The sequence below is a fragment of the Mya arenaria genome, chromosome 7, assembly GCF_026914265.1.
Source record: "Mya arenaria isolate MELC-2E11 chromosome 7, ASM2691426v1".
Lineage (NCBI taxonomy): Eukaryota > Metazoa > Mollusca > Bivalvia > Myida > Myidae > Mya > Mya arenaria.
In genome coordinates this window covers 64,715,349-64,727,514 of record NC_069128.1, presented here as the reverse complement: position 1 = coordinate 64,727,514, position 12,166 = coordinate 64,715,349, and the positions used below count along the sequence as shown (strand labels likewise).

Genomic DNA, 12,166 nt, shown 5'->3' with positions numbered 1-12,166 from the left:
CAGGTTATAATTACTCGCCTAATCTTGCACAAATCTGGCCGGATTTCCCTTTGTGAGCCTTAACCTTTATTTATTCCGGTCAAGAATTTCACAAGATGATCACACGGAAACCATTACTGATAGACATACATGAACCGCGCTTTCGATCCGTCATTAATAACAGATAACTAGACTTTAACCAAGAAAACATTTGAACTTGCGAGAGTAACATTATAGTTAATACGTATGGTTGTGTATTGACCAACAGAGGGAAAATAAGCCTGAATGATAAGAATAACGCGGACTTGAGGATTCTTACAAGCTTTCGGTTCTCTTATGATTAAAGTCTTAACTTTTTTTAAATCTGGTCACCACTAGGAGGAACAAGTATGCGCGATAACAGGTGACAAATACTAGATTGATGAACAATAAGGAAGTACTCATTCTACTGGGAACTTTACTAGTGACTGGAATTAAACCTTATAGCCAATATGATAATTTAATTTAACTTTTATTATTCATGTAAATTATATTCGAAATGCAGAATAAATTGAATAAGCTTTAGTAGGGTAATTCACATAGTTTTCGCATGTAAAATATTGCGCACATGAAATTAAAATAAACTAAACTTCATGTGAAATATGTATGAATATCCGCCCGTAATATCATATCCATAAATTAAGTAACTATAAAGTGTACGTAAAATCAAACTCAGAGATACAGATTTGTATATGTTGATTATTGATCTGTCGATAGCCATGCATTTTTTACTCTGTATATGTGTGCAATTGTCATAAGTCATGTTGGCCAAATTCATTTAGAGTGTATCATGTGTTTGATTTGAAATAAACGTATGTTCTGATTTTTTTCAATTCAGTTACTCTATATGAATGCTTCAATAACTTTTATGTTAATTTGTCATATTATAATGACAGCAATTCAAATTATCAATCAAATTACAGATGTGCTTTTCGTGGTGTTATTGATAGGAACTTGAGTTGAGGCTCTTAAAAGAGCCGTCATCGTCAAGCGTGGCTCATGGCAACAGGTATATCATATTCAAGATTACCCTAACTAATATATTTGAAAGCAAATCCAGTGAAAGTATCCACGTTTGTTAAGTAAACAGTTAGCGAACTGATCATGACTACAGGTGCTTTATATTGTATGATATATCTAAATATTGTTTTATTTACTGACCTGGTGAAATTGATAGCAGATCCAGTTGAACCCCTTGAACGACTCCTCGGTATTGGCAATCATTACACTCGCGACTTTAAAGTCCGTTTTTGCTTGGCAAAGCCATCTGTCTGCTTCTCCGGGATTAGGAACAGGAAGATACTCTTTTCTACTGCCAGTATAAAAGCCCCAGGTGAAAAACGATTGATAATTGCGTCTTCTTTTTCGGAATTCTTCAGCAAACACCTGACCATCGCTTACAATCCTCGAACTAAAATTGCTGTAACGAGACACGAATGTTCCGCTTGATCCAGCAGAAAATTCGCTTCTTTCCAATTCAACGATTAGTTCTTTAATATAGCTAAATATTTCCGTCGCATAATCCTCTAAACCAGGATTTCTGTCGGGATGCCACCTTAACAATAGTCGCTTAATCAATATCTTTCTATCTTTTTCGCACATCTTAAAAGCTGCAGTTAACAATTCCCTTACTCTACGGCGATTTTCGTCAAGAGGTCGTGTGATTATATTTTGTGAGTCGTAAAGTTCCACTTCTGTAGTAGTATTTTGAGAATTTGGGGAAACAAAGCGATAAAGTTTGAAAATCGGCACTTCGATGAAACCTCTAGGCTCGCCAGCATTTACATTGTACCGTAACGCTATGTCTAAAGATCCCGCAACCTTTTGAATTTGACTCATGATATGGACGTATATATATGCGTTATTTCTATCATCTTCATACTCTACTTCCATTGCTACGAATTCAAATTCATGCGCTTTAAAGGGAACTATTTCCTGTAGTAGAAATGGGTAAAATTCTCGATTTACATAGGTACCAGGCTTTGGAAATACGGAAGAGGGCTTAAAATCGATTTCTGCAATGTTACGTCTATCAAGCAGTTCAGCAATTTGTTCAGGATCATTCCTGCAGTTCAATATTGCACTCAATATGTTACATTTGTCCTTGTCCATGATATGGTCAGTGCATTTTTGTACTAAATCGAAAATTCCGTCCTCCTCAGAAAGAATCATTTTCTCGTCTGTAGTGCCACGAGAGTCAAAGTACAGCTCAAAAGACGAGTTTTCCTCGTCACAATTTATATCCGTTATATAGCATTTCCGTTGCAAACTAACCCCATTAAGCACACTGCCTTTATATGACACTTTTGTTCGTAACCCATTCACTTGTTTAATGCGGACATTTCTCAATTTGTTTCTTGACTTATCTTCTAAATCAGTTGCTGGCTTTCCCTTGTTACTTAATCCACACTGAGCACGAATGAGCCTGATTATTCCATTAATAAAACTGTCGCTCCGTAAAAAGTACTGCCATTCATAGGACACAAGTGATTCAACAAATTCAATCGATTGTAACGACACTTTTTCACTCACGACTTTGCTTAAGAAGCATGGCTGCATAGAATTTGGCAATGTCTCAAACACTGCAGCTGAGTCTGTAAACTCTTCTATTTCCATTTCATTGAATCCAAGAAAGTAGTCAATGTCAGTAACATCTTTTAAGATTCCCGCGTATGTTTTGTTGTCACAAACAGTGATACTTGACGATTCCCTCAGTTTCATTACTTTGTTTGGTAGAAACAACTTTGCATTACTATCTCCAAGTGATCCTTCAAGTTTGAACAGAAGTGTGATCGTCTGTGCAACCTTTTTAAGCACCTGCAGTGGCAAACTTTGATCATCGTACTCAGTATGTATTGAATCCAGCACATTTACAAACTGTGATCTACAAACTTGACTCATCGCTCCGAGGTTTTCAAATAAGTCAATGTATTTTCGTAAGGATTTTGGTAGCTGATACAAATATGGCTTGATCTCAGTGCTTTTCAACGCGGAGGTTTCATACACCATATCGGCTCTTACCATAGCTTCGTCAGGTATATAAACAAAATGTGAATTCCTTAGTTTTATCAACTCAGGGCTGTTTAGATGGTTCATGAAAAAGTCGTAGAGTGGAGTGATAAACTTCAATTTGTCATGCGTCCTAGTAGTTTTCTTTTTGAATACTTCAGTCACATTATGACTATGCACAATAACTCTTTCTATTGACGGATATGTCAACACACCAAGTTCATCATGACGTTCATCTGACCTGGTATGAATATCACTGTGCAAAATATGTGTACTTGACCAACATATGTCCTGCCATGTGTATGCTGTTGACCCATTAAAACAAATGAACTCATTGGGCTTGCTGAACGATTTGCATATTGCGCTTCTGTCAGTGTTAACTTCATGAGAGTTAACAAACTTTACATTCTTAAGTTCGTCAAGGACGTTTGAGCTAAAGAAACTTTTTTCAGCATTCAAAATAAATGACGTCAATGTGTGTGATTTTCTTTTCAGTCCGTTTATGTTCCCTTGGACATTTACTGAATCATGTGCAATACATTTGGCGAATTCCAACACTTTTTGTTGTGTTAGCTTTGTGACAAGTCCTAATGCTTCAAGAAATCTTTCCCATACGTCTGTTCTTAAATGATTTGGAAGAAATTCATCATCTGTAAGCATTTCAACAAATACATTGTTTCTGTGGCTAAAGAATTCGTTAACACGTCGTTCTCGATTTCCAATTCGAATAAATGGAATGTCCGTGAGAAGACGAGTAATCTTCTTTGTATACCATGTGTTTTTCGACAAACCTGTACAAATATAATCTCGGATATATTCCAGATGTTTCATCTGATGTTCGGGAGGAATTGCTTGAAAATTTGGCACAATCATATCTGCATATAGTCGATTAACTTCAATGCATGATGAAATATGCTTCAACAGATAGGAATACTTTTCATAAAACATCACAAATGTCGTATTTGTAGCCTCGGCGATTTCTTTCATTCCATCTGGCGGAATTCTTGCAGAAAGAATTACAACATTATTCACGTTTTCAATACTAATCAAATCTCCGTATGCAGTTTCATACAGCGGCAGAGACCGTATCATGTTCACAAGATCGACATGGATAGCCATTGCTGTTATTCTTTCTGAAACATATCCAAGAATTTCGACAGCTTCAAAACGTGATATGGTGTCTTGCAGAGTCTGTTTGTAAAAATTAAGACACTTTATTAGTTCAAATGGATTCGAAACGGATGATATCATTGCCTCTAGTCCATATTCTATTTCAAATTCCATTTGTGTTTTAGTAATAAATAACCAGCTTGTGTCTAGTGTAGGAATATTGAGTCTTGAAATAATTCTATGGACGGTTTCATAACCGCTTCCATTTTTATACAACCTAAAAGGTTGTTCTAGTGGAATAAGCGAATTTAATGCATGTGCTATACCCTTTGATGGTAGGAAAGACCAACTTTTGAAACACGACACATTTTTGACGAATAGGTCAACCGAAAACACTTTGTTGCAGTCGACTGATTTCGCGTGCAAAAAAATGAAGAACATTCTCAGGTCAAAATTTGTGTCTTCTGACTTGAATGATTCCACCTCTAAATCATTGCCACCACGAAAAACATCTAAATCATATGATGAAGGAAGCAAATTACATAGATTTTCCACTCTTAACTCTTTTAACACTCCGGATTGGAAGATATATTTCCTGTTCTTCAAATAATCCACTACATCATTGTGAATAAATTCATTAGAAGATCCGGGTAACAGGGAAAGGTACTTTGAGCAAAATACCGGCCTATGTGAATCAAACTTATGAAGGATGTTGTCTTGTGTAAGACAGAGTGGTAAACCTTCTAGCATCAGTTCAACTGGACTTGACAGAAGGAATGAAATCAAGTTCTTAAAATGCTGGACCGACATAAAGCATGATTGCTCTATATTTTTACCACATATCTGCACATCAGTTTCACGAATGTACTTCAATGCTAAATCAGGTGTGCAATTTAAAACTTTCAACCCCACTTCTTCTATTGATTGTTTAACAACATCGGGACTTTCTACAATTTTCATTCCGATTCTCGCCATTATGGACTTCACCAGGTCTTGTTGTAAATGCAATACATCATGTGCCGTATGCGCTCCGTAAAAAACACCTCCTGCCTTATCGTCTTCACTGCGAGCTAAATGCGTCCATCCCAGTTCAAAACCAAGTGGTTTATCTTGAGAATCAGATGTGAGCAGAACCGGAAACAACTTACACTCTTGCTCCAAAATCATTTTGTAAACATTTTGTACGTAGTATTTCCATTTACTTTCTGTTGCAAAAAAACATTCTGGAAATTTGTTATTGTATAGCTTCAAAATTTTCTTGAGTTTCGCCTGAGTCATCCCTTCCCCAGAAAGATCACAAAGTATGCTCTGTACTTCAAGAAGTGATGTACAAAATGTTTCAGGCAATAGACTTGACAACAAGTATTTGTTCCATGTTTCGCTCACGCCGCTGCTGATTAACATCCGTCGTCCTCGATCTACTGAAAAATGGCCATTCACGTGAAAAGGAAGACCTGTTCCTATAGGCAATGGTAAAAAGCAGAAAGCCTTATGAGCTCGTGTTAGGTCGGATACTTCTGTTTCGAACATCGGTATGGATATTCCTACTGTTGGCATTAAGCCAAGATCCCTATCGGCGAATGCCGGCCTAAGTTTACATGAAGTGTCTTTCTCGTCTGGTTTGGTATCACTTGAAAATTGATTGCATACAAGCCATCGTTTGCACCGACGCTTGTTTTCAACAATAGACAGATTGTACGTCACAGAAAATTGATCCTCTAAAATATTTTTATATTTATCATCCATATTATTTTTACAAACTTTTCTTACATTATCAAAATATTGCTTTCTTTTAATTTCATCCGACTCTGTCAACTTTGCTTCTACGCTGAACTCGGTGCGTACCCTGCCATCTATGTACGTTGAAATTCCTATTGATTTGAGGTTTTTTAAAAACTGAAGACATGTAGTTGCCTCCTCTTGAAGCAGACCAAGTAATTTATCAATTTCATAATTATTTATACAATGCACGCTTACTTCTGACTTTTCTTGTCGCAATGGTAAACGAAACACTGTTCCGACATCGGATTTCATTCCTGGATATCCTTTCAAAATATCTTTAAATTCCTCATCCATGTCGTCGATGTCACATTTTATTCCAGGTTCATCTGTTTCAGGGATATCCTTAAACAAAGGATCAAATATACAAAGAACTCCTTCTTTTCCTAAGCCAGGACCCTTAGTGTAAAACGACGGTGTATCAGTGATATGATAAACTGCGTTAAACCCCAGTCCGTATTGTCCCGTTTTTGTTGGATCATCAGTTTTACTTCCGATTCCCAAATTTCTAATGCCATCTAAATCATTATCACTGAAATGTGAATTATTGTAAATACACAATGCTGGGCCTAAGACTTGGTTTCGTCCGATTGAATGTGCTATATTCTGAGTTTCAAAGAACTTGATGAAATTTATTTCAGTCGCACCAGCGTCATCAGCGTTCTGAATAAACTCCTTAAATATACTGGCATCACTAGGATAATCTCTAAGAATACCATTCAATCGTGTGGTCAGCTTTTCTCTTTGCCCAAAAGAAAATATTCCTTTCGAAAAACCTTTGATCAAACTTGTTTTCTTTGTTTGGACTCCAAGAGCCTTCGCGATATTTGGAGGCACATCACCATGTACTAGTCGGACCTTTCTAGTCCATCGAACAGCTTGATCTTCTAATGCAAGTTCATAAGTGGGGGCTAGAACATTCTTTTCATCCGGTGCAACGATGAAGTCCTTGTGTTTCTGCAGATCCTCTATTTTCACATGTTCAATTTCCATAATTGAATGCAAATTTCTAAGCAAGTTTATTATTAATTTAACTTCTTTGCCTTTGCATGACTTGTCTTTCCACAATAAACGTTTACTTTCCATGACCGCAATTATATCTTCCTTACTGAAGTGTTCTTTTACACCTAATTTTTTAAACAATCGCAATTCTAAATCCGACAAATTTTGCAAAAGGCAAAGTTCCGGCTTGCAATCTGTTTCCATGCTCATCGCGACTTGTTTCACGCTGTAAAATGATTTTCCATACATAATAATCTTCTTATTAAAAACACCTGACATGTTTTCACTTACACATTCCAGATTTTCCTGCAACGATGGTTTCGTCAACTTGTTATCCAATCTAGAGTACACCTGCTTCACTATTTGACTAGTTACTGAGTTATCACTTTCCTTCGAACCTTTATATTCGTCGGCTAACACATTTAATTGCTGCAACAACATATTTACAGTTATTCTCTCCTGCGATCTAATGCCTAAAAAACTTGATAATTCTTGCTTTATTTCAAAGCAACTTTTTACTACACATTCAACGGATCCAATTTCATGCACAAGGCGGCTTTCGTATAAAAAACATGGCCTCCCAATCAGAGCTCTTACAGATGTGTTGTATATCCTGTGCTCGTTGCATAAATGAGTTGTGACTTTTTTCAAGTCATCTCTATTTTCGGATTGGAATGAGAATTTCCATCCTGGCAATCTTGTTTGCACAGGAATAATAAATATGCCTCGAATTACTGCAGCAAGCGATGGGATTATATTCGACAAATGTTTATTTAAGTACTTTTTAACCGCATCTATACGTAGCAAAGTGCAATGTGAGCATTTTTGTGAAAACACTTCTATACTTTTACATCTGTCTATCAATAATTCGTCAGTCAACGTATCACACATCATACCTAATCTTTCTAATTCGTAAAGAACCATTTCATCTCTTAATCCATTGGTTTTAATCACATATCTTTCTTCACTTTCTACAAACAGTCTTGCCAAGTCCTTATCTGGATGAATAAGTTCTTCGATTCTTTTAAAACGTTCATTGGGTTGAGTGGGGATACAGGAAACACGTTTTAACTGTTCTTGAACGAATCCGTTTTGGCATAAGATTGCATGCCGCAGCATTACATTGCGCTCATCCGTTTTTCCTCTCCAATAATCATTCGCCATGTTTTCCAGCAAATGAATATACAACATTTTCTCCGTTATTAAAACATTTTCACAAGCATTGCGATTATAATAAATCAGAATATCGAGCTGTTTTGTAGGCAAATTCACTACAATCCTTTCATTAGGAATAGGAACAGATATCAAAAATTTAAACGCGATTGCGTTTACCGTTGTATTGTTTCGTATTGCTTTGCCGAGCACTAAAATACTACTGAACGGTAAGTATGATTGACTTTCCTTGCTTCTAAATACACGTGGGCCATATTGCAATTCACTTGGATTATCTTGCAAGACGGTCGTGTAAAATGCCTTAACAAACGGTTCGACTGCTTTTTCCCCAGGTTCTGGCCAAGTTCCGTAATAATGCGTGTCAGATACCGTCGAACCAAATGTGTCTTCATTGCCTAAGAAACGCAAGTAGTTCACAAATGATTGAACGGTGCATGTTGAAAGTAAGTTGTCATTCCATTGATACGAATTAACCGTCTTATCATCATCTGTCGCAAGAGTTAAACATCGTCTATTTGAAGTAACGCTAAATAATCCATTTATATGGAAAGGCAACTTTGTTATTACTGGCAAAGGCAAAAAACAGAACAAATGTCCTTCTTTGTAGAATCCCTGTCTTACATCAGATAATGAACGATGTACTCCCGTCTTAGAATAGATATCTGGAATAGCTATTGCCGATACAGGAATGGCTGTTTCCTCGGTACACTGACGTGCATCTGTCGAACATTTATACCAAGATATTACAAATCGTTCTTCATAATTATCTGTTTCGCAGGATTCAAAAAGCTCTGGATTAGAGACGTTTGTTACAAGTGAGACAACTTGAACATGTTCAACTGTTTGATGTGTCTGTGAACAAAGTTTCAATACTGAGAATCTGTTCTTAAGACTAGATGTATCACCTATTATGCTTTTATTCATCTCAAACACAGGCTTTACCTCGTCAGAAGAGACATAATCTTTTCGCAGGTGGAAAATTCTTATAGTCGTCACATTTTGTGAAAATAGAAGCAAGTCGCCTGCATGTTTTCTCAACATGTTTAGAAGCCCAATAACTTCATCCTTGTTGTAAACCCTTTTTGAAATCTCGCTTTTGTCGGCCTGGACTGCAGTTCGAAGCTGCAGACGAAATAGAGTTCCCTCAAATGATGTAAATGATTCACCTACGATCGAACAGCCGAACAAACCTTCAAAAGGCATAAACTGATCGACATGCCTCTTTACCAATGTGCGTTTAGACAAAGGTATCTTTATCCCCTTTTTGGGGTCGCTCTCGTCCAAATACCTCTCGTGAGGATCGAAAATGACCATATTTCGACCTGAAACAAAACTGGGAACATCTGTTAAATTGTAAACAGAACAAAATCCAAGACCGAATTTTCCAATTGTTGAGGTGTCATGCTGTTTTGTTCCTTCGTTTATGCGTGTTATGTTTTTGAAATCATCTTCGGAGAATGTTGTGTTATTGTAAACAAATAACGAAGCTCCTTGACACTCTGAAAGTTCCTTGCTAATAAGACGTTTTCTATAACCTATGTGGTCTCGTTCGTCGTAAAGAAAGCTTATTTCCGTGGCGCCTGCATCGTCAGCGTTTTGAACGAGTTCTTTAGGCACAGAGAGACCATCAATATAGTCCTCTTTCAAAAGCCGATTTAGTCGTGTTGTCAAACGTTCGTTTTGACCCCAATCTTTGACCCCGATATCTTCAGCATCCATTAATGATTGGCGTGTAACCGACTTCACTCCAAGATTTATTGCGTGTTCTATACACAATGGATGAACATATTTGAAAATTTGTTCTTCATCTGAATCATCAAACATGTCTCTTTCTTTGTCATATACACAGTTAGAAATTTGATCAAATTCAATTGTACATTCTTCATTTGTGTCGATCATTATTAGCACATTTCGTTCCATCCACTCTTTGTCTGCTTCATCGTTCTTAATCAACATTGCTAACTTTTCTAGAACATTGCTGACAAGCTTTTTGTCATTAGATACAACAGCTGCTTCATATTGGCCATCTAGATACTTTGTCTGTATTTCTTGCAGGTATTGCGTTAATACAAGCTTATCTTGAATGAGGTTACTTCCTAAGGCCTCCAAAATGCCGTGTACGTCGCGGAAGTCGTCAGGAATATATTCGAAAACCGGACTAAGAAGGATTTCGCCAACAGTGTGCTTCAAGATCGAGCGCGATGGGCCCTTGAATCCCTTTTCGGTCCAGATTAAGGTATTTTCTTCAAATATCTCTTTTTTAATCACAACATCGTCTTTCTGCTCCCTTAACTCTAAATATATACCCTTTGTCACTTTTGCGACATCATGTTGAGTATCAATAGTGCATTTCCCTCTGACAACAATCAGGTTATTAATAAGGTCCTCAATGGAAGGCGGTTTAGTCCATTCATAAAATTCTGCAAGCTCTTTGCAATTCGAATTGATCAAAGGCTTTATTGAACCGATCAGCTTACTGTATCGAGCATCTCGTAAATCAGGTGGACAATAAAGGTGTTTTAAATCTTTAAATAGCAATTCTTTGGGGTACTCTACATTGCCAATGACATTGCTTATACAAGGAAAGCACTGTAGTTTCCGTAACGCATCTCCAAGGCTTGTTGTGATTTTGTTCCTAACATGCACGATGTTCTGAAGAAGATTTGGATTGTTCTCGATGGTGTTAAGAAATGCGTTGGCTTTATCATGCATTTCAGCTTCAAATACTTCACTTTTTTTAGACGAATCTAGTTCTTGTGCAACGCCTAACATGTCTTCTGCGCTGACACACTTTACGGATTTCAAACTAATTGTTCTTAAGCCATCTAAGAATGCCCGGTTATCGAAGTCCTGTTCTGGAAGAAATACATCTTGTTTCCAAAAAAGCTTTTTCAGATTTTCGTCTGTGTGATCAAAGAAATGTGATGCTCGTTTTAATTTGCTATCATGTTTGATAAAAGCGATGTCTGTTGCCATTTGAATAATATCTGTTTGTGGTTTAAACATCTTTATATTCTTCAAAAAAAACTTCATGAAGTCGTCAGTGTCCGATGCGTACCCTCTCTTTGTTATCTCTCGTAGTTTCATCCTTACAAATTCATCCATGGTCAATTCAGTTATATTGAACATTTTGATCAATCTGCTGTTTGTCTTATCACGTCTAAAACACTGAACTGGAATATCAATATCTCCAGGTAGTTTATTTTCAGTCTTTATATCGATAAAAAACCCTGCCAATTTCAGCTTAGCATATTTCTCGCATCCCTTGGTTTTTGATATCATTTTAAATATTTCAAGCTCCTCTAGAAAAGACATTCCGTAATCTTCTTCACTGTAACATAAGTATTTCACGAAGTCTTTCCGTGTTTCGTCATCTGCTTTGCTATTGAATATAGTACGAACAGCCAAAACATTGTCCTCTTCAATTGTATCGAAACATCTTTTGAGTTCGTAGTGGTTCAGCTGAGAAACATAACCATTCAAATGTCTTTTCGGCAGCCAGTTCGGTAAATCCTCAAGCACGGTTATTCCTAGAAGCTGCAATGCCTTCTTCACATTTCCATTCATACCTTTGCTTATGTTGTTCAAATCACTCAGGACATAGGGATACGTTAAAGGCACCAGTTTGACAACGTATGTGCCATCAAATGTCCCTTCTTGTAGTAGTGGTAGAAGTCGCAAATCTTTAAAACGTTCTAAACCGTGTTTAGTCACCAAGCTCCAGACTTTTTCAAGCCACAGTAGACTTATCTTCGAAGAGTTGTCCATGTCTTTGTCTACGAATGCTTGTAGACTCTCTCGCAGGAAAGTACGGAGTGCGTCGGAAGAAAAGTTTGAAATGCGATAGCTCCCTAGAAATGAAACTAAATTGCATTGGCGCTTAACCCAGTCACAACAATATCCAAAACAGGTGTACAATATACATTATAATAATAGTTTCGTGTTTAATGAAGACAAAAAGACACGACGCAATACGACGAAACCAGATACCAATGATAGATAGAAGAACTTCAGCCTTCATTGTGATATTCAGTTTCAACCGTTTTTCTATTTTTAGTAACAGTGACCTTGACCT

At 37.0% G+C, this 12,166-nt stretch overlaps 1 protein-coding gene across 4 annotated transcripts in view; it reads right to left on the bottom strand.

Moving 5' to 3' along the window:
* The window catches only part of LOC128241865 (sacsin-like), a 72,607-nt gene that overhangs the window by 13,937 nt on the left and 46,504 nt on the right, over nucleotides 1-12,166 (bottom strand). For all 4 annotated transcript variants that reach the window (XM_052958976.1, XM_052958975.1, XM_052958977.1 and 1 more), the window contains one exon: nucleotides 1,180-11,942. In XM_052958976.1, the coding sequence (XP_052814936.1) occupies nucleotides 1,180-11,942 (10,763 nt within the window). The remainder of the gene's footprint in view (nucleotides 1-1,179; nucleotides 11,943-12,166) is intronic.